Source organism: Rissa tridactyla, chromosome 2, assembly GCF_028500815.1.
Source record: "Rissa tridactyla isolate bRisTri1 chromosome 2, bRisTri1.patW.cur.20221130, whole genome shotgun sequence".
Classification (NCBI taxonomy): domain Eukaryota; kingdom Metazoa; phylum Chordata; class Aves; order Charadriiformes; family Laridae; genus Rissa; species Rissa tridactyla.
Genome location: NC_071467.1, coordinates 378670 through 402600, shown reverse-complemented (window position 1 = coordinate 402600; position 23931 = coordinate 378670). Strand labels below are relative to the sequence as shown.

At 57.8% G+C, this 23931-nt stretch overlaps 2 protein-coding genes across 2 annotated transcripts in view; one reads left to right on the top strand and one right to left on the bottom strand.

Annotated features, from left to right (window-relative positions):
* The window catches only part of EPPK1 (epiplakin 1), a 45119-nt gene extending 35295 nt beyond the window's left edge, over window positions 1–9824 (top strand). The window contains exon 13 of the mRNA XM_054191458.1: window positions 6824–9824. Coding sequence (XP_054047433.1) covers window positions 6824–9824 — 3001 coding nt within the window. The remainder of the gene's footprint in view (window positions 1–6823) is intronic.
* Window positions 1–11944, bottom strand: part of LOC128904854 (uncharacterized) — a 216756-nt gene extending 204812 nt beyond the window's left edge. The window contains exon 1 of the mRNA XM_054189722.1: window positions 10713–11944. Coding sequence (XP_054045697.1) covers window positions 10798–11496 — 699 coding nt within the window. The 5' untranslated portion in view covers window positions 11497–11944 and the 3' untranslated portion in view covers window positions 10713–10797. The remainder of the gene's footprint in view (window positions 1–10712) is intronic.
* Between the last annotated feature and the right edge of the window lie 11987 nt (window positions 11945–23931).

Genomic DNA, 23931 nt, shown 5'->3' with positions numbered 1-23931 from the left:
GTCAGAGGAGTCATGCTCCGGGCTCCGGCGAGTGTCCCGGTGTGCTCCACGGCTATAACGGGACCCAGGCTCCAGCTCCGCGGGAGGCGTCCACTGCGGCAGGTAAATCACAGCCTCCGCCTTGACAAATGCAAAGTAATGCACCTCCAAGGGGAAGCCACCAACTACGCGCACTTCAGAGGTGTCTAAACAAGCTGGGCCAGCTCCAGGTAGTGGTCCAGTGGTCACCAGAGCGGCGCAGCTCAGTGGAGCGTCCTGCTTGGCCGCGGTCAGTGCCGTGCTGTGCCCGAGGAGCGCGTGGGGCCGACGCAGAGCAGCTCCATGCTGCCGTTGGGTGCTCAGGCTGGCACACGGGGTCTGTGCTGTACCGAGCAGGGAGAGACGGGACCCTCCTGCCTGGGCCAGGCCGGGGACCCTCTGCACCCCATGACACCCTGCTCCTGCCGAGGACACGGCTCAAACAAAGCTTTGGCCATAGCCCAACCGGAATGGCCGACCCTACCGTGCCGTGCAATTAGCAGTGCATTTGCGGCATCTGTAACTAACTGATATGACACAGGCTGAAAATAGATATCAGGCAAGGAAGGGTTTGTGAGGAGGGAGTAAAGACAACAGAAACGGGTCCCATGTCCACCTTTTCCCCTGTGAACGGAGGGACCTCCTTCCTGCCCAGGTGTGTTCCCCAGAGCCAAACAACCTGAGTGAGTCAGAGGGAAAATGCCTCTGCGTGCTGATCATCCAGTCTGGTGAGCACCCACGCGGGCAGGAATGTGCACCCCAAGCAGGACACCTGGGGGAGGAAGGGCAGGGGCAGGCAGCACCTCCTCCGCGCTGGGGCACCCCGCCATGCACACCCACTCGGGGACAGAGCCACCGCCCCCCACGGGCACACGGACCGTCTGTGCCTTGCACACACACACACAGAGTTACACGTGCACACGCTCGCACGACATCACCCACACACAGAGTCACACAGGAGCACGCGCCGTCACGCGCGCACGCAGAGGCGCTGACACACATGCGGGTGGATGGCAGCACAGACGTGGTCACAGGTGCTCTCAGCTGCTCAACACCCGAGCACACACCATCTCTTCTCCCAAGGAACAGGAGACGGGACAAGAGGAAACGGCCTCCAGTTGCGCCAGGGCAGGTTTAGGATGGATATTAGGAAAAATTTTTACACTGAAAGTGTTGTCAAGCATTGGAAGAGGCTGCCCAGGGCAGTGGGGGAGTCGCCATCCCTGGAGGGATTGAAAAGCCGGGCAGACACGGTGCTGAGGGACATGGGTTATGGTGGGTTTGTCAGTGTTGGGTCGATGGTTGGACTCCATGGTCTGAAAGGTCCCTTCCAACCCAGGTAATTCTATGACTCCATGATTCTGTGATACACAAAGGGCCGCAAACCACAACAACCCAACCAAACCCACCCTTGCTCTGGTGAGCCTGTTCACCAGGGCCGTGGCTGTGGTCTGATGGGATGTGGCCCATCCTACGCCGACACAGAAACGGACCCAAACATGGGACTGAGCTTCAGCCCTGCTCAGTCCAAAGCTGTCTGGGACCACCAGCCTGCCTCTGCCAGCTGGCCAGATAGCGCAAGCCCTCTGCAAGCAAGTGGTTGATGGGGTGGCCCGAGCTCCTGGGCAGACGCTGGCCCTCCCTGCTCACTGGGAGTGTGAGAGCTTTCCACCCTGGGCACTGACCACGCACTCCATGCATTGAAAATTATGCCAGCAGCCATCACCTCTCCAGTGCCTGCATGGTCCCAGGCCACCGTGAGGGACAGCGAGGGACAGGCTGGGTCTGTCCCGCTGCAGGAGGGTGGCTGCCAAGGGGGTCAGCCAGAGCAAAGGCAGATCAAACAATTCCAGATCCGTGGAGACCTCCATGGCAGTTGGGACCACAGGCAGGGCAGTCCAGGAGCAGTCATGCTGGGCACCCGCCAGAAGAAGGTGGTGGCAGAGAGTCCAGAAGCCTCATGGTGCCTCCACAGCTATTGCTTGCCCGAGCTCCAGGGAGAGACGCGCCCCACGTCTGCACCAGGGCTGGTCACTGTGTCCCAGACCCTGCCACCCCTCCTGGGCTCCCGAGGCTGGGGCTGCCATGGTCAGATAGAATCACAGAATGATAGAATTGTCTCAGTTGGAAGGGACCTTTCAGACCATGGAGTCCAACCATCCGCCCAGCGCTGCCAAACCCACCGCTACCCCGCGTCCCTCAGCGCCGCGTCTGCCCGGCTTTTCCATCCCTCCGGGGATGGCAACTCCCCCACTGCCCTGGGCAGCCTCTTCCAATACCCGACAGCCCTTTTGGGGAAGGAATTTTCCCCAATATCCATCCTAAACCTGCCCTGGCGCAACTGGAGGCCGTTCCCTCTTGTCCCGTGGCCTGTTCCTTGGGAGAAGAGCCCGACCTGCCCTGGCTGCCCCCTCCTTTCAGGGAGCTGCAGAGAGCGAGAAGGTCTCCCCTCGGCCCCCTTTTCTCCAGGCTGAACACCCCCAGCTCCCTCAGCTGCTCCTCACCAGACTTGTGCTCCAAAGAACAAGGGCCTTTTCTCCTGCTGAGCCCCTTGGCAGCCACCCTCCTGCAGCGGGACAGAACCAGCCTGTCCCTGTATTTCAGCACAGGGCAGGGCCACCGTGTCTTCCCCAGGGGCGGGGAAGGGAAGGATTTAAATTGGGCGCTTGCCTCGGCGTCTCATCCCGGCTGAGAGGCAGCAGGAGGAGGAGGAGGAGGAGGAGGAGGAGGAGGAGGAGGATCAGAGCCTGCGGGGAGCCAGCCGCCCTGGGGACGTGCCCAGCAGGTAGGACAGAGCCCACCTGGAGGGGACACTGGGGCCACCACTCAGCCCCACTTCAGCAGATATCAGGGGACTGCAAGGGGTGCAGGGACCTTGCGTCTACCCTGAAACCTAGGGCTTGGAGGGCAGTTCATAGAATCATAGAATTGCCTCGGTTGGAAGCGACCTTTCAGATCATCGAGTCCAACCATCAGCTGCTGGGACCCAGGGGACTGGTGAGCAGGAGGTCTCCAGGCAGGACTGGGTCCTTTCCAACAAGGGACAAAGTGACAGAGTGGCACCAGGGCTGGATGGAGCTGCTGCTCCATGTGATGTGCTTTGTGTCCCAGACACCAGAGCTGCACAGACGAGGACATCGGGGTATGGGAAGGAACCACCAGGGCTGCGGGACCTGCCCGAGCCCGCAGGCACCACGGTGGGAGGCTGCCGGCTGGCGCGGTGGGTCTTGGCCGGAGCCTGGCGGCTGGAGCTGTGGGACGAGCACCGGGCTGGGGGGTGCTGATGCCATTTCGCCCCCCGGGGCGCAGGTGGGGCTTGGGACCACCCCTGCTCGCTCCGGCTGGAAAACCGCTTCCACTGGGACCTCTTGGGCTGGGCTGCTGGGACAGCTTGAAAGGACAGGCAGCTCCTGCCCCGGGAGCTGCGTGTGCAGCCAAGCCCCAGCATCAGGAGCTCTGATTAGAGACCAGCTAATGATAGCTTGCGGTTGGGCAACGTCTTTCCAGTATAGGGCGTTTGCACGACATCCGTGTCCTACATAGGTGTCGCCGGCTCCAGGGCGTGACACAGGACTCCGCTTTGTCCTGCACCGAGTGCCACCCGCGCCGGCAGCACAACCAGCCCATCACCTCCCAGGAGGGTTCAGGAGAAGCTGCTCTCCAGGGCTGGAGCCACAGGGTGGACCAGAGCCGCTGGCTGCAGAAGAGTCCAAAGCCACCCACGGGCAGGGTCCCCAAAGAGGCAGGGGCTGGTCTGTCACTGCGGGGATAAACCACTCCCCCATCATGATCCATCTACGCCAGCATCAATCCGATATTTAAATGCACCAAAAGCAATGACTCAGAGACTTTTAGACCAGTTAGGTAAACAGTTGGGGAATTAAGCTGTGACCCTGATAATGAGCTAAGCATATCATTAATGTCAGTCACTGTTGTTTATGGGAGATGGGTGTTCCCCAAAAAAATGTTTTGGACTTTGTTTTTGCCGGTTTTACAAGACTGTGGCCTCATCACCACACAGTGTTGTGGATGTGGAAAGTTTACAGGGCTTCCAGAAGAGACCAGGTGACAGCATACGAGACATCCCTCGAAGATTACTACACAGACCCAAAACGCATCCAGCTCATGAAATCCACCGAGCTGGAAATAGTCAGAGGCTGACACAAAAAACAGGGAAATTTTACACACTTTGCCCCATTCTTCATACTTCTCCTGTTGTCCACTTACCGCTCAAGATGGACGGGTCCTGCACTTGGGTCACACCAATCCCATGAAGGCTACAGGTTGGGGGCAGAGTGGCTGGAGAGCTGCCCAGTGGAAAAGGACCTGGGGGTGTTGGTCAACAGCCGGCTGAATATGAGCCAGCAGCGTGCCCAGGTGGCCAAGAAGGCCAACAGCATCCTGGCCCGTATCAGGAACAGCGTGGCCAGTAGGACTGGGGCAGTGATGGTCCCCCTGTACTGGGCACTGATGAGGCCCCACCTTGAGGGCTGTGTCCAGTTTTGGGCACCTCACTCCAAGAAAGACATTGAGGTGCTGGAGCGTGTCCAGAGAAGGACAAGGGAGCTGGTGAGGGGTCTGGAGAAGGAGGAGAAGGGTCTGGAGAACTTGTGAGGAGCGGCTGAGGGAGCTGGGGGTGTTCAGCCTGGAGAAAAGGGGGCCGAGGGGAGACCTTCTCGCTCTCTGCAGCTCCCTGAAAGGAGCGGGTAGTCAGGCGGCGTCAGGCTCTTCTCCCAAGGAACAGGAGATGGGACAAGGGGAAATGGCCTCCAGTTGCGCCAGGGCAGGTTTAGGATGGATATTGGGGAAAATTCCTTCATGGAAAGGGTTGTCAGGCGTTGGAAGAGGCTGCCCAGGGCAGTGGGGGAGTCGCCATCCCTGGAGGGATGGAAAAGCCGGGCAGACGCAGTGCTTAGAGATACAGTTTAGTGATGGCTTTTGTCAGTGTTGGGTCGATGGTTGGACTAGATGATCTGAAAGGTCCCTTCCAACCCAGGCCATTCTGTGATTCTGTGATTCTGAGATGGAAACAAGACTCGGGGCTACACAGACCCTTGGCCTGACTCTGGTGTCTGCTCCAGAGCATGGCTGCCTTCCCCTGAAAACTTCAGGGAGCGCAACTGGTGTCTTGGCGAAGGGTGCTGCATTTTCATGGGTGAGGGCACTCACTGGACTGACTGTGACTGGCCACACTAATTGCAAAGTCCAAAAAATGGGAGAGACCCCTGCGAGCAGCCACTTACAGCAGGGTCCCTCAGGTACCTGCTCTTAGTCCATCACTACTCTCTAATTCTTATTTTTATATATATATATATAAAATTTTATCTACCTTTTTACCTACACAGCCATTAGCTAATAACAAAGACTGGCCATTCATGACGTCACATAGCCAGAAGCTCCCAGTGAAAATACTCTACGTGCAGAGTTATTAAATCACGGGCCTCGTTGCCTCGCGATGCTGTGGAGGCTGACACCAGACCTGGACTCGCAGAGCTGACCGCAGGGGTCCATGGAGGTCTGTAGCCTGTGGTGGCTACAGATTGCGGTCCAGGGCAAGCGGAGGGCCATGTGCCAGAGGGCTCAGCCAGAGCATTGCTCTCTACCAGCCTGTTCCTAAGGCAGTTTCCCTAAAAATCTGTAGAGAGGGCCTTGTCCCTGCTGCAGAGAGAGCACTCAGGCAGATGAACCCTCCTGTTGACTCTGCCTTGTCCCCAGTTGCTGGAACTGGTTAGAATGGTCCCTGGGATGGTGGGGGCCAACTTGTCCTCCCATGGTCAATGCCCACAAAGTCAGCACGGGCCAGGAGCGGTGCCAGCACGCCGGCAGCAGCGGGCCCCAGTTTCGGAGGACAGGAGAATGTAATGGGCTGGGTACTGGGGGCTCTGCCAACCCAGTGGCCTTAGAACCAGCAGAGACCCGGGCACAGCCCAGCTGCCGCAGAGGCACAGCCTGAGAGAAGGTCTCTGCCCACTTGGACCCACTGCTGCAGGTGGATCTGACCAGCCACTCACCTGTCACTAAGGCCATTCCCACGTCCTGTGTCATGACGGGGTGGTGCAAGAGGAAAGATCTCCGCCACCCTCACAGCCTGTCCATGACCAGCAGGAAGCCAGGCAGTGTAGTGGCCTAAGTGGAGAAGAGCAGAAGATGTCTTTCAGCACTAGCCGGCACCTCCCTGCAGCCGGATAGTCGCTGGTGGCAGTCACATCAGGAGGGCACTGCTGCTTCTTGGCACGGCCTGTGCTTGTCAAATGACCACCAGCTACATCTGCCAGCCCAGGGTGGCACAGGAGCCAGTGCTGGGGGAACAGAGGGGTGAGCAGTGGCCATGCTGCCTGCTGGCAACCCATGGCACAGCCTAGAAGAGAGCAGTGGTTGTGTCACCCAGGAACAGAAGAGGAAGGTGACAGAGGCCACAGGTCTGAGGCAGCGTCAGGGTCTGGGAGACCAGGCAGTTCCTTGGGGCCCCCAGGACCAAGATGGGATGCTTTTTTGCGGAGTGCATGTCTGTCACTAGACCTGCTGTTCTGTGACATGGTCCTCAAACCTCTCTGCCCAAGGCAAAGACCCCGTCTGGGCTGTCACTGCTCCTTCCAGAGAGCTCAGGAGGGAGCTGGACGAGGGGCACTCTTGGCCCTGGTTGCTGCTGGGAGACGGATGGCAACAGCAACACCCCAGACCCCACTCCCCGCTTCTCCCTGGGTTCCCGCCGCCACATCCAGGGAGATGGTTTTCCTCTCACACACCATGAAAACTGCACAAGAACCTATGTCTTACCAAGCCATTTCTTTCTCTCTCTCCTCAGACACACGTGGTGCCCCACAGTAGCAGGACTGTTCCCAGAGACAATGCAGAAGATGAGCGGACCCCCTCAGGACAACAAGTCAAGCAATAACATGGGCAGTAACCTGCTTGCAGATGGACACAAAGAGGTGGGTGGGGGTGGGAGCAACTTCATAGCTGGAGTCTTCATCCAGGCCATGAAGAAGAAGATGAGTATCTATGATGCCATGATGAGGGGGCTCCTGACACCAGGTACGGCCCTGGTGCTGCTGGAGGCACAGGCCGCTTCAGGGTTCCTCACCGACCCCGTGAGGAACCAGAAACTATCGGTGAAAGAGGCGCTGACCGCAGGACTCATTGGCAGAGATTTTTATGAGAAGCTGCTGTCGGCAGAGGGAGCAGTGACAGGGTACACAGAGCCATACACAGGACACAAGATCTCCCTCTTCCAGGCCATGAAGAAAGAGTTCATCGTCAAGGAGCACGCTATCCGTCTGCTCGAGGCCCAGATCGCCACTGGTGGCATCATCGACCCCGTGCACGGCCACCGCCTCCCCGTGGAAGTGGCCCACCAGCGTGGCTACTTCGACCAGGAGATGAGCCAGTTTCTTTCTAACCCCAAGAATCAAACAAGAAGTTGCTTCGACCCCAACACCCATGAGAACCTCACCTACATGCAGCTCCTGCGCCGCTGTGTCCCTGACCCGGACACGGGGCTGCTCATGCTCCAGGTGATGGACAAGGGCTCCGTGCTCTACCAGCTGAACAAGGATGCCCGGAAAGTCCTGCAGGCCGCCCGCACCACCCTCAGCGTGGGGCTCTTCCAGGGCCAGAGCGTCACCGTCTGGGAGCTCCTCTTCTCCCGCTACATCCCTGATCACCAGAGAGAGGAGCTGCTGAGGAAATACAAGGCGGGGACAGTGACCATCCCAGAGATGATCACCATCCTCACCACGATCGTCACCACGGCAGAAATGGAAAACGGGGATAAGAGCTCATCCACAGTTACACCCAACAACGAGGTGGAAGCATCACAACCAGTTCAGGATACGCACTCCCAGGAGCAACAGTTGAGAAAGTCCTTAAAGTCTGCGACCATCAATGTCACTGCTGGTGAGTTCCAGGGGCAAAACATTTCCTTGTTGGATCTGCTCTTTTCCAAATACATCCCTCAAGGGAAGCGGCAGGAGCTGCTGGAGCTGTACAGAGCAGGGATACTGACCACAGGACAGGTGGCTACTGTGGTCACCAACATCATAAACAGGACAGAAGCCGCAAATGCTGCACTTATGGTGAACACCAGAAGTCCACACAAGGCGGTGACAAGGACAGAGGAAAATGGAGATGGTTTCTCAGCAGAAGATGCGCAACTAGATAACATTTTGAAGTCTACCACGATTGAAGTGCCAGCTGGTGAGTTGCAGGGGAGACAGGTCTCTGTGTGGGACCTGCTCTTCTCTGACTACCTCCCTGAGGAGAAAAGGCAGGAGCTCCTGGAGCTGTACCGTGAAAGAGTATTAACTCTGGAGCAGATGATAACTGTTGTCACCGCTCTCATTAAGAAAAAAGAATCTACAGGCAGGAAATTCCTAATTGCAGTCAAGACTTCCGACAAGGACACTGTGTCAGCAGCTGGAGAGAAGGATGGCGACTCCCCCAAAGAAGAACTGTGGGAAAAAGCCTTGAAAACCACAGTCGTCGACATGGAGGTTGGAGAGTTTCGAGGCCACAAGATCTCTGTGTGGGACCTGCTCCACTCCAGGTATATCCCTGAGGAGAACAGAAAGGAGCTCCTGGAGCTGTACCAGGCAGGAGAGTTAACCCTCGAGCAGGTGAAAATGGTTGTTAGCACTATTGTAACCAAGGCAGAAGCAGCAAGGGCAGAGCAATCGGCGAATGCGAGTAGTCCAAGAGCAGAGACAACAGTCACAGAAGCTGAGGACACCCACCTGCAGGAGGACAACACCTGGGAAGAGACCCTGAAGTCCACCACAGTGGAGATGTCAGTGGGTGAGTTCCAGGGGAGACAGGTCTCTGTGTGGGACCTGCTCTTCTCTGACTACCTCCCTGAGGAGAAAAGGCAGGAGCTCCTGGAGCTGTACCGTGCAGGTGCGTTGCCCTTGGAGCGGTTAATAATTGTTGTCAACACTCTCATTAAGAAAAAAGAATCTACAGGCAGGAAATTCCTAATTGCAGTCAAGACTTCCGACAAGGACACTGTGTCAGCAGCAGGAGAGAAGGATGGCGACTCCCCCAAAGAAGAACCGTGGGAAAAGGCCTTGAAAACCACAGTCGTCGACATGGAGGTTGGAGAGTTTCGAGGCCACAAGATCTCTGTGTGGGACCTGCTCCACTCCAGGTATATCCCTGAGGAGAACAGAAAGGAGCTCCTGGAGCTGTACCAGGCAGGAGAGTTAACCCTCGAGCAGGTGAAAATGGTTGTCAGCACTATTGTAACCAAGGCAGAAGCAGCAAGGGCAGAGCAATCGGCGAATGCGAGTAGTCCAAGAGCAGAGACAACAGTCACAGAAGCTGAGGACACCCACCTGCAGGAGGACAACACCTGGGAAGAGACCCTGAAGTCCACCACAGTGGAGATGTCAGTGGGTGAGTTCCAGGGGAGACAGGTCTCTGTGTGGGACCTGCTCTTCTCCAACCACATCCCCGAGGAGAAAAGGCAGGAGCTCCTGGAGCTGTACCGTGCAGGGACACTCACCCTTCAGGATCTGGTCAGCACCACCAGCAGCATTGCCACCGACAGCAAAGAAAGGCACCTTGCAACCCTTCCCCAGCAGACAGTGGATCTCCTCCAGTCCGAGGGCTCCTACATTACTTTTGGCCAGTTCCAGGAGCAGAGGGTGTCGGTGTGGGAGCTCCTCTCCACCAAGCAAGTCTCCGAGTACAAACGAGAGGCACATCTTGACACTTACGGCACGGGAGGGCTGACCGTGAACAAGATCACCATCACCACCACAGTCGTCACAGGCCCGCAGCGTAAGAAGAGACACCACCAGGACCACTAGCACCACCCACCCCAGAAGAGGGTCTCCTGGGGCAGGCTCAGCCTGGGTGCTCATGAGAGTTTGCTCCCCACATAACTTAATTATGGGCAGGAAAGAGCGGTGACAACCCTGTGCATGCAACGGGGTGGGTACCTAGTTAAACTCTTTGCTGGCTCAACTGCTGCTGTGCTGAGGTTTCTTTTGACCAACAGAACTTTCCTGGAGGGGTCCTGGGGAGGGTGCAGGGAGGGTTGTGAGGGCAGTGTTCCGACAAAGAACAGGGAAAGGTGGGGCTGGCACCCAAGTCGGATGGGTTGGGGACTGCCAGGAATGGGAGCCGGGAGCAACCCCAGTGCAGGAGCTTTGGGCAGCCCAACTGGCAGCCCCAGAAGAGCCGCAGAGGGACAGACAACCTCTGCTCGGGGCAGCTGAGCCCCCAGCCCTGCTGAAGGGCAAGGAGCAGGGACGGCACGTGTGGCTGTGGGTGCCCAGGGGACATTTATGCATCTGGACAGGCTGGGTTGATAGGCTGAGGCCAATGGTGTGAGGTTCAACAAGGCCAACTGCTGGGTCCTGCACTTGGGTCACACCATCCCATGAAGGCTACAGGTTGGGGGCAGAGTGGCTGGAGAGCTGCCCAGTGGAAAAGGACCTGGAGTCAACAGCTGGCTGAATACGAGCCAGCAGCATGCCCAGGTGGCCAAGAAGGCCAACAGCATCCTGGCCCGTATCAGGAACAGCGTGGCCAGTAGGACTCGGGCAGTGACCGTCCCCCTGCACTCAGCACTGGTGAGGCCCCACCTCAAGGGCTGTGTCCAGTTTTGGGCACCTCACTCCAAGAAAGACATTGAGGTGCTGGAGCATGTCCAGAAAAGGGCAACAGAGCTGGTGAGGGGTCTGGAGAATCACGGAATCACGGAATCACGGAATCTTCAGAGTTGGAAGGGACCTCTAGAGATCATCTAGTCCAACTCCCCTGCTAGAGCAGGATTGCCTAAAGCACATCCCTCAGGGCTGCATCCAGGCGGGTCTTGAAAATCTCCAGAGAAGGGGACTCCACAACCTCCCTGGGCAGCCTGTTCCAGTGCTCTGTCACCCTCACCGTAAAGAAGTTTTTCCGTGTATTTGAACGGAACTTCCTATGTTCTAACTTGTGCCCATTGCCCCTTGTCCTGTCGCTGGGAACCATTGAAAAGAGCCTGGCTCCGTCCTCCTTAAACCCACCCTTTAGATACTTGTAAACATTAATCAGGTCCCCCCTCAACCTCCTCTTCTCCAGGCTAAAGAGTCCCAGCTCTTTCAGCCTTTCCTCATAAGGGAGGTGCTCCAGTCCCATAATCATCTTGGTTGCCCTACGCTGGACTCGCTCCAGTAGTTCCCTGTCCCTCTTGAACTGGGGAGCCCAAAACTGGACACAGTACTCCAGTTGTGGCCTCACCAGTGCAGAGTAGAGGGGGAGAATGACCTCCTTTGACCTACTGGCCACAGTCTTCCCTATGCAGCCCAGGATGCCATTGGCCTTCTTGGCGACAAAGGCACACTGCTGGCTCATGGATAATTTGCTGTCTACTAGGACCCCCAGGTCCTTCTCCTCAGAGCTGCTTCCCAGCATGTCCGCCCCTAACATATACTGGTGTTTGGCATTCTTCCTTCCCAGGTGCAGGACCCTACACTTGCTTTTGTTGAACCTCATTTGGTTCTTCTCTGCCGAAATCTCCAGCCTGTCCAGGTCACGCTGGATGGCAGCACGGCCCTCTGGAGTGTCGGCCACCCCTCCCAGCTTGGTATCATCAGCAAACTTGCTGAGGATACACTCTGTCCCCTCATCTAGGTCATTAATGAATATATTGAACAAAATTGGTCCAAGTATTGACCCCTGAGGGACACCACTGGTTACAGGCCTCCAACTGGACTCTGTGCCGCTGATCACAACCCTCTGGGTTCTGTCACTCAGCCAGCTCTCGATCCACCTCACTGTCACCTCGTCTAGCCCATACTTCCTCAGCTTCCTAATGAGGATGTTATGGGAGACAGTGTCAAAAGCCTTGCTAAGGTCAAGGTAGATGACATCTACGGCTCTCCCCTCATCCAGCCAACCCGTTATAACATCATAGAAAGCTATAAGATTGGTCAGGCATGATTTGCCCTTGGTAAATCCATGCTGACCACTTCCAATAACTTCCTGTTCCTCTATGTGTTTGGAGACGACATCCAGAATGAGTCGCTCCATTACCTTCCCAGGGACAGAGGTGAGACTAACCGGCCTGTAGTTCCCTGGGTCCTCCTTCTCGCCTTTTTTGAAGATTGGAGTGATGTCAGCCTTCCTCCAGTCCTCAGGCACCTCTCCTGTTCCCCATGACCTTGCAAAGACAATGGAGAGCGGTCTAGCGATAACATCTGCCAGCTCTCTCAGCACTCGCGGGTGCATCCCATCAGGGCCCATGGATTTATGAATGTCCAGCTTGGCCAAGTGGTCTCTGACCCGGTCCTCCTCAACTAAGGGAAAATCTTCCTTTCTCCAGACCTTCCCCCTTGCCTCCAGGGTATGGGATTCGTGAGGGACGGCTTTATCAGTGAAGACCGAAGAAAAGAAGGCATTCAGTAACTCTGCCTTCTCTGCGTCTTCCACCACCAGGGCACCCGTCTCATTCATCAGTGGACCTATATTTTCCCTAGTCTTCCTTTTTCTGTGATATACTGGAAAAATCTCTTCTTGTTGTCTTTAACTGCAGTGGCCAAGCTGAGTTCTGATTGAGCTTTGGCCCTTCTAATCTTCCCCCTGCATAGAAGGAGGAGAAGGAGGAGAAGGGTCTGGACAACTTGTGAGGAGCGTCTGAGGGAGCTGGGGGTGTTCGGCCTGGGGAAAAGGGGGCCGAGGGGAGACCTTCTCGCTCTCTGCAGCTCCCTGAAAGGAGGGGGCAGCCGGGGGGGTTGGGCTTTTCTCCCAAGGAACAGGCCATGGGACAAGAGGGAACAGCCTCAAGGCCTGGTGGAGGAAACCTCCACCAGCAGAGGTTTAGGATGGATATTGGGGAAAATTTTTACACTGAAAGGGTTGTCAAACATTGGAAGAGGCTGCCCAGGGAAGTGGTTGAGGCACCATTCCTAGAGGGATTTAGAAGCCAGGCATGAGGGTGCTGAGGGTGGCACTGAGGGACATGGGGTAGTGGTGGGTTTCTCAGTGTTAGGTTGATGGTTGGACTCCATGATCTGAAAGGTCCTTTCCAACCTAGGCAATTCTATGATTCTGTGATTCTATGATTTATCCCTGACCTGCCCTTGGGCTCTGCCGGGGCCATGGGTTCTGCTGGGCTGCTGGAGCTCGCTGCCCATGAGCACTGGGGGAGAGGGGTTCTGGTGCCAGGGCTGCGTCGCCTGCAATGGCGTGAGGCTGCTGGCTGCGCTCGCAGGGTCGGCAATGGTTCCGCGGGGCGAGAGGAGACCACAGGCAGGGCAGGACTGCTGCCATGGAACCCCTGCCAGGAGAAGCCCTGTGCCCAGGAAGGTCACCGCCTGTCACAGGGGAGAAGCGCCCACGGGAGCACCCCCACGCTGCCCAGTGCCGGAGGCCAGCGTGGCTCCCTGCCCCGTGCCCTGAGAGCACACGCAGAGCCATGTGCACATGGGTTTGCACCATGGTGCTGCGCACGCGTGTGCTGTGGAGCCGTGTGTCATGGAGCCGTGTGCCGTGGCCAAACACACGCATGTGTGCAGAGCCGTCTGCAGGGCCAGCGGTGCCGAGCCCCGGGGAGCCCTGTGCTGTGTGGGGGTGCCAGGGGGGAAACAGTGCGTGTGTCTGCGTGTGTGTGTGTCCCTGTGACCAGGGCCTCTCTGGCTGTGACACCGCGTGTGACACGGCTGATGCCTGCTGCCAGCACAGCGTGCCTCTGCCATGGGGTCTCACCAAGCCACCCAGCAGGTCCCCATGGTCCCCATAGTGCCCTTCTTGAGGCACCCCTGCCCTTGGGCTTGGTGCTGGGCACGGCGTGGCCTCCCTGCTGTGCCAGGGCCTGTCAGGGCTCCCTGACCCTGCCACCCACACAGGGCCATGGCACTGGGGGCAAGGGGCTCGGCAGGGAGCTGTGCCCCAGCCCTGTCTGGGGATGGTAGAGTCATGCAGTCACCGAATCGTTTGGGTTGGAAGGGACCTTAAAGATCTTCTTTTTCCAACCCCCCTGCCCTGGGCAGGGACACCTCCCACCAGCCCAGGTTGCTCCAAGCCCCCTCCAACCTTGCCTTGAACCCCTCCAGGGATGGGGCAGCCACAGCTTCTCTGGGCAACCTGGGCCAGGGGCTCACCACCCTCACAGCAAAAAATGTCTGCCTCACATCTCATCCCAATCTCCTCTCTTCCAGTGGAAAACCCTTCCCCCTTGTCCCGTGGCTCCCCTCCCTGCTCCAGAGTCCCTCCCCAGCTTTCCCGGAGCCCCTTGAGGGCCTGGAAGGGGCTGGAAGGTCTCCCCGGGGCCGTCTCTTCTCCAGGCTGAACCCCCCCAGCTCTCTCAGCCTGTCCTCCCAGCAGAGGGGCTCCAGCCCTCCCGGCATCTCCGGGGCCTCCTCCGGCCCCGCTCCGACACCTCCGTGTCCTCCCGATGTCCCCGGGGCTGGAGGCAGCACTGCAGGGGGGTCTCCCCCGAGCGGAGCAGAGGGGCAGAATCCCCCCCTCGCCCCCCTGCCCACGCTGCTGGGGATGCAGCCCAGGCTGTGGGGGGTTTCTGTGCTGCCAGCGCACGCTGCCAGCTCATGGGCAGCGTTTCCCCCCTCCCCAGCCCCCCCAAGCCCTTCTCTCAGGGCTGCTCTCCATCCCCCCACCCCCAGCCTGGGCTGGCACCGGGGGCTGCCCCCACCCTGCACTTGGCCTTGTTGAACCCTATGAGGTTCACACAAGGCCACCTCTCCAGCCTGTCCAGGTCCTTCTGGATGGTGTCCCGTCCCTCAGCCGTGTCGACTGAACCACTCAGCTTGGTGTAGAGATGGGGAGCAGCACCCCACTGCACCCTGCTCTGGAGCTCATGCACCACATCATCCCTGCTGCCATGCCAGCTCTCCACTCACAAGGGGACAGGGAGGACGCCATCCAGTCCTTTAGGCAGGGACAGACTTCCCAGGGATGAGCCCCACCGCCAGGTCACACTGCCCCAGGGGATGGTGGCCCAAGCTGCGGGCAGGCTCAGCCATCCTGCTGGGCACATGCCACAGCCGCAGTGAGGGTCACCCACAGGGAGAGGGTAAGGGGGGAGCCCTGGATGTGCCCACCACAGTTGCAGGTGCCTCTGGGGAGGGTTCCACACGCAGAGAGCTCTAGAGCCATGCGAGAGCCCCGGGAGAGCCAGGCACGTGGGCTGTCCCTGGGTGGCTGAATGGTCCCATGCCAGCCACCCTCGTGTCACACACGTGGACAGCCCAGGAGCCCTGTGCCCATAAGAGCCCACAGCCCTGGGGCACAGCCCACGGCAGGAGCATCCATCCCCACTGGGGAGGCACAGGGAGATGCTGGTGGAGGTTCCCATCAGACAGGAGGCTTCAGAAGCAGGGGCAGCAGGGCCATGCCATCAGTGGAAGGTCACTAACAAGAAGACACAGGGACAATGTAGGCATGCAGCAGCACAGGGACCTCCCAGACTCATCCACCCCACTCCACAGAGGGAATGGAGTTGCTGGCAATTACTAGGAAGGGAGCAGAGAGTGGAATACCATCTCCTGAGGCATTCCTCGTCCCATCTCATTGTCCCATCTCATCGTCCCATCTTGTGGGGACTCAGAAAAATAAGAATAATGAAACCTAGGGAGGGAAAGAGGAAGGGCTGAGTAGGCTCCCCAGATGGAGCGATGAGCAAGGTGGATGGTGTGGCAGTTGGCAGGGGGGACACAGGTTCACCGTCTTTTCCAACTCAAGGATTGAGGGTTGTCACAGAATCCAGCATGAGGCTGGTTCAGGTCAAAGGAAGCAATTCTGTGGGCAGCTGAGCTGAGGAACTCCCTGCTGCAGGATGTTCCTAGTGCTAAAAGTTTCTATGGATTTAAAAAGCTTTTGGAGTAAGCCATGGAGGGAAATCCATCAAGGGCTACTAAATAACGAGAGGCACTGTTATTTAAAGGGATCATTGTAGGTCCCTTCCAACCGAAATAGTCTATGCTTTTGGCCATATGGTTTAGTTTTAGGTAGTCCTGCAAGTAGCAGGGAGTTGGACTCAGTGATCCTCCTGGGACCCTTCCAACTTGAGATAGTCTATGATTCTATATTCTGTGATCGCCATTTCAGTAGCTCCCAGAGCCACAAACCCCTGGGGCCTGCGAGGACACACCAGAGAAGTGCTGGTATGTGCTTGCCTTGTTCTCACACTGCTTCCTACACACTTGCTGTTGGCTGATGCCAGGTTAGAGCTGGACACGCCATGCAGATGCAGCCCCCCTCCATGCTCTTGCTTCTTGCAGGGGACTGGCATCAGCTTGTGCCACCGGCGCGGGGGTGGACCGAGGGTCCTGGGCCGGGTAGGCAAGCAGAGGATGGTGGGCAGGAGGACTCAAGCAGCCAGGGTGGTGAGGCTTCCAAAAGGAGTCGGTGCCAGCACCAGCCTGCCTGGGGACCCGAGGCTGGGAGGGTTCCAGATGGCTCCCGGGAGTCAGATCGCACTCCCACAGGAAGCGCTGAATTTCCAAAAAAGAAGCTGAAAGAAAACAGGACATTGTGTAAGGGAAAAGCTGCATACATTTGCATAGTTATAAGCTGGTTTCGTAACCAAATGCATCTGAATAGTATCCGAACGCTCTTTGGAGGCATGGGGGCAACAGGGGAAAGGAAAGGGTCAGGCAGCCTGAGCGCCTGCTGCCCCATCCCTGCGGGGACATCGCACCACAGTGGATGCTCTGGGTAAGGTCCCGGTTAAGACCAGGGTCTGGGTAAGGTCTTGGTTTCACAGGAGAAGACCGGGGTTGAGAGCAAAGGCCCCAGGACCCAACCTGCTGGAAAAGGAACGGGAAACCAGCAAACCCATCGCTGTGCCCCCAGCCATGAGCGGGAAGCAGTAGAGCGCCCACAGCACAGCAGCTTTCCCTGCGGATTGATGGCGCTCCCCACCCGTGGGGGCCATAGACCCCCATGAGGGTGGCCTCAGGCGTGGGACATCGAGCCAGCCAAGCCCACTGCCCCGTCTGGAGCACAGCAGCCCACCCGAATCAAGCAAACGCGGTTGGTAGGGCGGTCCTGGGTCAGCACGTCTGCTCCTGCCTGGGCAGCAGCTTCCCACCAAAATCCTTCGGCAAAACGGGCAGGCTCCCCATGCCTCTGCCTGGCAGCTCCCTCCAGCCTGCCTCCTCCAGCAGCGGGAAACCTCCTCCTCGCTTCCAGCCAGCTCAGACCAATTTCCTCTTATGCAAAACCCATCCATCAGTTTACGCAGATCTCCTCCTGCTCCGGTGTTTTTCACTGATAAAGCTGCCCTGGGCAATCTTATCTCCCCTCAACGTCTGTTTTGACGCGCTATCAAGCTGGGCTGCTCTCACCCCCTCTCTGCATTCCCCCAGTCATCTCCGTTGCTCTCCTCCGCACCGTTTCTACAATGAATTCATGGTTTTTAGCGCGGCTGGTCAGGACTGGTGCGTGGTCTGTAAATAATGCTCCGTACCACAGCACTATCTGCCTTTTCTGGAGATACATCCCTGCAGAGTTGAGAATTCACCAGGTCTTCGTGGTCATTACACGGTAGCCTGCATCCATCCTGAGGTTGCTGAAGGCATACAGGCCTTTCCTCTTTAACCACTTCCAAATCGGGGGCCTAATTTATGGCATAAATGTTTGTTCAGTGACTGCAGGGCATGACTTTGCATTTTGTACCATTCCATTTCCTCCCATGACTGTTAGTTCAGCCTTCAATGTCACCCGTTGTCCCTGAAGGCTGTTCCAGCCTCTGCTCCACCGTTCCACTACCTCACCTCTCGGCTAAGCTCGCTGACCAGCACCTGATAATTTATGGCAAAGGCATTGATAAAAGTATTACATTAATTTGGCTCTTAGAGCCCACATTCTCACTTCTAATTCCCTTTCCAGCACAATCCAGTCTCCCAGTGGCAGACAGCAATGGGATGTGCCTACACCCACAAAGCAGCAGACTGCTGTGGGAGACAGCAGTTACTTTTTTGGCTTCGCTGCTGTTGTGATCTGCAGTTGTCTTGGTTTTGTCTTAACAGCACAAAGCAACAGCAGCCCCGGGGTGTCTCCACTAACTTTTTTTCCCCAAACCCCAAAGATGACAGCTAACATCATCTTTATGCGCAGCCGAAAGTCCGTTAGTTTCTCCTGATGAAAGTTTTTAACTCAAAAAGGAACAGAAGATATTGTTACGATGGAAGCCTTGCTTAACTTTCCACTTAACTGATTCTACTACTTTTTCTTAATAAAAGGTCAAAAAAGTGTTTAAAGGCTGTTGGAGCAGGGAACTCCCCAGCTGTACTGTGGTAGCCCAAGCTACACTTAACTCCTTGCTGCTATAACACAAAAACAGGGTTATTTTCCTCGAAGTGCTCCATGCTGGAGCCGCGCCGGTGGCAGGCACCCTCCTCCCGGCCCCAAGGGCTGCATGTCAGGGAAGACCCAGACCCCAGCGGGGTCCCCAGCAGCTGGGGCACCACATGGCACCGTCCCTGGGGGGAGACCCAGACCCCCAGCGGGGTCCCCAGCAGCTGAGGCATTGCCTGGCACCGTCCCCCTGCACACCATCCACCAGCATCCTCCGGGGCCGGCGTGGAAAGCAGGGGCAGGGGAAGAGCCTGGAGCAGGGGACAAGGGCTCCGTCAGCCTGTCCTGGGAAGCAGTGAGGCGGCAAAGCGGGATGGGACCCGAAGGAATTGGCTGAAATTTGCAGGAGGAAACCATGGTCTGAAGAGCAGGAAATACCCCGTGCCGCTGCGCCGAACATGCCGTCCTGCTCCCAGAGCACCGCCAGCAGCCAGGCTTCCCCCTTCGCCGGGTCAGGAAACGCCGAAGGCCCCTGCCAGGGCTGCCGAGCGGCACCGAGCCCTTCCAGCTGCCCGCGGGAGCCTGCCAAGAAAGGGAGAGCAGGCGGCGAGGCCTGACATAAAGCAGGCGCCTTTTGTGCGTGACCAGCTACGAGCAGCGAGCACAATGAAACTCAGCTGTCTCTGGTGGCAGCACCGGCCGGAGCAGCAGCCTCAGCTGCCCCGGCAGCCGGCTCCGGCAGGGCAATCACAGGGCAATCGTATTATTGATTCGTTATATGATCTCTTCTTTTGTCACCTCATTTGAGGCAATTCCTCAGACTGTCCTCCTGTAAAGAAAGGCTTCCTATGGAGTAAATGCTACGGCAGAGAACAAACTTTGCCTTTTACTATAATCCTGTCCCTCCAGTGACCCCATTTAGACCCTCATCATCCTTGGGCTCTACGTGTTTTCTGCTCAGGTTCTTGCCTTCAGTGTTTTTGAGTACAGCTTCTTACCTTTGTGCGCCCAGGGCTTGGACCTCCCTCTCCCCCGCTCATCCCTGACCCTGCTCCCCTCTCCCAGGGCTTGGACACCCAGCTCCCCCCATCATCCCTGACCCTGACCCTGCTCCCCTCGCCACTCGCTGCCCCTCTGGGTTCCCTCCTGGAGGTCTGACCCCTGGGTGGGACAGGGATGCTGCCTCCCTCCCAGCGGTGCCCCTCTGCCTCTGGCCACTGGCTCCAGCTCCTCCATCCCCCGTCCGGCAGCCCGTGGCCACGCTCTCACGCCTGCAGATGGTCACACAGCCCGGGCAAGCGGCCTCTCCCTCAGCTTTGCCCCACACGTCCCTCCCAGACGTGCATCCCCCTGCTCCCTCCCAGACGGATAAGCCTTCCCAAAAGGATTCAAACCATCCCATTTTCATCACAGGGCTGTGACCAGTCACAGCAAATTCCCCTGTCCCTGCGCACACCCACACACTGCGCCTGGTTCCTGCCGTCCTTCACCGCTGTCTGTGCGGTGCTCGGTTACACAGACTGGCTTTTTTCCACTTATGGAAACACTTATGGAAGGGCCGGGTACGTGTTCCCTGCACCCTCTGGGAGCTGCCAGTGGGAACCAGCAGGTGAGGGAACGGCCCCTCACCGTGGTCTCTGGCTGAACCCATGCCCGGAGATGTTTGCAGACGACGTGCCATCCCAGGGGTGGCTGTGGAGATGCTCTCCGCAGTGAGAGCGGTAAGAAGAGGTTTCAGGGAACTGCTCTGCCCCTTGATGAGGGGACTAGAACATCTCTCTGATGAGGAAAGGCTGAGGGATTTGGGCCTTTTCAGTCTGGAAAAAAGACAACTGAGGGGGGATCTTATCAATGCTGATAAATACTGAAAGGGGGGGTGCCAGGAGGATGGTGCCAGGCTCTTCTCAGTGGTGCCCAGCGACAGGACAAGAGGTAACGGGCACAAACTGGAACATGGGAAGTTCCATCCCAACATGAGGAGGAACTTCTCTGCTGTGAGGGTGGCAGAGCCCTGGCACAGGCTGCCCAGAGAGGTGGGGGAGTCTCCGTCTCCGGAGACATCCCAAACCCACCTGGACGCATCCAACCCGCTCTGGGTGCCCCTGCTCTGGCAGGGGGTTGGACTAGGTGGTCTCCAGAGGTCCCCTCCAACCCCCACCATTCTGTGATTCTGTTCCCGGGAGAGTGCTGGTCCTGCAGCATTAAATGCATCCCGTCCTGCCCTGCCTTGAATTCACAGAACTCCCACGTCTGAACTACGTGCTGACACCAGCACTTGTGTCAGTCACGCCTTTGTGGAGGACGGGTGTGGGGAGCTGCAGAAGAGGGGAGGTCGCAGCCTGACATATCAGCTGGGCAAACACCAACAGATTCCTGAGAAGCTCAGAGCCGGACACACGTTTGCCCCGCAGGAACCACTCACAAATGCACTGAGAGAAGACGAAGCAGCAGGGAAGATGTTTGTCGGCTTCGCCGCGCCGGGCTGGCACCCAGACTGAACCTTAAACCGTAACAAAGTGCAAGTTGTGCAAAAACACGTGACGTCATTTACATCCCGGCCCTGTCCATCCCGTGTGGATAAAAATAGACGGCAAGCTAAGAGGGGCCTCCGAGCAGGGAGGGAGGGGTGGAGGGAGGGAGCTTCAGCACAGACCTCGGTGCCGTAAACCCCATCGCCCGTCCGGGAGGGAGGGACGGTCCCAGCAGCATGGCAGTGTCGCCTGGGCTTTCCTGCCAAACCCAGACCCATTCCGGCAAGGAATAAAAGCAAATTAACCCTGAAAGCAGTTAAAAAAATCCTCTCAGTCTCTGGCGGTTTAAAGTCGGAGCACACTCGAAACAATACATACCTGGGACCCACAATAAATAAAAGAAGGAGCTCCAGGCTGGCGGCCCATCACTGCGAGATCGTCCCCGCAGGAGTGCCACGGCGAGAAGCAGCTTCCAGATCCTCCGCGCTCTCCCCGCCAGTCCGTGGCTGAAGGCATGGCAGCGGGGTTCAAGCCATGGTCCTCAGGGAAACAGGGTGAGACCAGAAGGGAGCCCCAGTCCCACGCCTCCGCCTGCCTCTTGCCCAGGGGCTGCCGAGCAGAACCCGTCACAGAATCACAGAATCACAGAATCGCCTCGGTTGGAAGGGACCTTTCAGATCATCGAGTCCCACCATCAATCCAACACCGGTCCATTCGCCTCTCCAGACTGTGCAAAAGAAGTCGCCCCACGCAGCAAATCCCCCCCACCTCACCTCCCGCACGCAGGAATCCTGAATGGAAACCAGAACCTCTGCCTTCAGACCCATTATCTCCCTGCCCGAGGTCCCTGACCTCCTTGGCCAAGAGCTCCTGCCCCAGCGGAGCCACTCCGGGGGCATTCCTTTGCTCCTGACAACAAAAGCGTTCAGGGAAAGAGGGGTTAAAGGCAGCCACAAACCTCCTGACTGTCCTGCCAGCACCATGCGGACCTTCCCCGGGGCCTGTGGCTGCAAAATGGCGGTAGGAGGAGGTGAGACAAGGCAGAGGACCGACCCGGGAGAGGCTAGGGGATGGGCAGGCCAAGGACCATCCCTGCAGGACGCCACGCAGCAGGGATCCCAAAGGAAACGGCCTCTCCGGGCTGGTGAAAGCAGCGGCAGCCGGCCCGGGGCAGGGTTGTGCCGCAGGGCACTGGCTCCACCAGGCTGGCAAGGAGCCAGGCTCCCCGTGCCGGACCCTGCCTGGGCTGGTGGGGTGCGGGGCTGCACCTCACGCTCCAGCAGCACCCAACGGGCAGTGCCAGGCAGCAGAAACCCAGCTCTGAGCCCCTGCTTTGCCACAGCCCGCTCCTCTGAGCCTGTTGTCACTGCCATAAGAATTATGGGCAGGAATTCCCTGGGCACAAGCAGGCAGGAGGAGCAGCAGCCGCCGTGAAGGAGAGCTGCCCTGGGCAGGGGTCCAGGGATAAGGCAGGGTGTCTGCATCCCCTGCCCACGGCGAGTGTCGGGCTGGCAGGTAACGGCTGGTGGCTCGAACCCTGCAGCACAGCCCAGGGCAGGTGGCTCCGTCAGGAGGGCACCTTCAGGACAAAAGCGTGGAGGCCACCAGGACGGGCCAGGGTCCTCCTGCTTGTTGGTTATGTGACAGTCAGCGCAACCAGCACATGAAAGACCCTACGACTCATGCCTGAAAATGAACAGGCAAGACAAATAAGCTCTACTACACATTATCCAGTAAAGAAAGAGGAAGCCATAGGAGGAAGATAAAGCAGCTTAGTCTGATGTGGATGAGGCGTCGGGGATGAGGGGGTGAGATATAGGGGCATTGTCCGGATGGGCATGAGGGGGCAGCGATGCTGCGGAGGATGATCCCTGCTGTGGGAACATCCACAGATCCTGCATCACCTCCGGTCACTCCCATAATTCCCTTGTCCGAAGAAGTCAAGGGCATCACACGCTGACAACACTGCACTCGGAGTGACCGAGTTTGAACAGAGGGCTCTAGGACGCAGCCAATTCATGCGTTTCTGTACCGCAAAGGACCGTAAAGGTTTGTGTATGAGCTGCCTCAGCACAGAGTGTGGCCAGTCCAGGGACACAGCAACGTCCAGCAAGGACATGCCCAGCACAGGTGAAACAAAAACAGCAGAGGTCCACAGAGAACACGTGAAGACCAGAAGCGTTTCCTCCCCAGAAACCTCGGAGCAGCAGCCAGCGTGAGAGCAGCACCCCGGGTTCCGGTCTCAGCCCTGCGTACCCCCGCACCCTGCTCGCAAGAGGCCGATAGCGGATCCCGCGAGGGAGCGCACAGGAACCCGAGCAGGGACCCAGCAGTATTCCATCAGCTGCAGGCTCGCAGCCTCTGACGATCAGCAGCTGAGAGCCCTCTTGAGCCAGAGGCTGCATCTGCGTCTTTGTGTTTAATAGCCCTCAATCAATTTTTCTCCCACAGATTTGCCTAATGGCTTTTAAAATCCTTTTCAGCTTTGGCCGCTGTAAACACCCTGTGGCAATGAATTCCACCATGTGTCACCCATGACCGTTTTACCCCAAGAAGCACTCAGTAAAAAATTACTCCCGTTCATGTGTTTTTACAGCTCTTGCCTGGCCTTTTCATCAGGCATCCCAACCACCATTTCATGCGAAACGGTGACCAGACATCACAGAATCATAGAGTGGTTTGGGTGGGAAGGGACCTGAAAGACCGTCTTGTTCCACCCCCCTGCCCTGGGCAGGGACACCTCCCACCAGCCCAGGTTGCTCCAAGCCCCATCCAACCTTGAACCCCTCCAGGGATGGGGCAGCCGCAGCTTCTCCGGACAACCCGTGCTCTCCTGCCTGCTCTCGCCGTGCCGTCCGTGGTGCTCGTGGTCTGCGTGTCCCCAGCTCAGCGGCTGCTCTCCAGGCCGAGCAGTTCATTTCATGCGAAGCCTTCACCACGCTTCTGATCCCCCTTCCAGCGTCACAGGAGTCTCTGCAGCTCTTCAGAGCCCACGTTAGAGCTGCCCGTCCGGCATTGTCTGGTGTCATCAGCAAACTCTGCCAGCTCGTTGTTCATCCCTTTTCTGGACTGTTTATGAACGTGTTGAGAAGCAGCGCCTGGCACCGCGCCTGCCTGAGGTGCGTTCTCTGGCCATTCTACAGCTGCATTCCTCAAACCTCTTGGGCAAGTACCTCAGCCTGGCAATTTGTCACCATTCGTA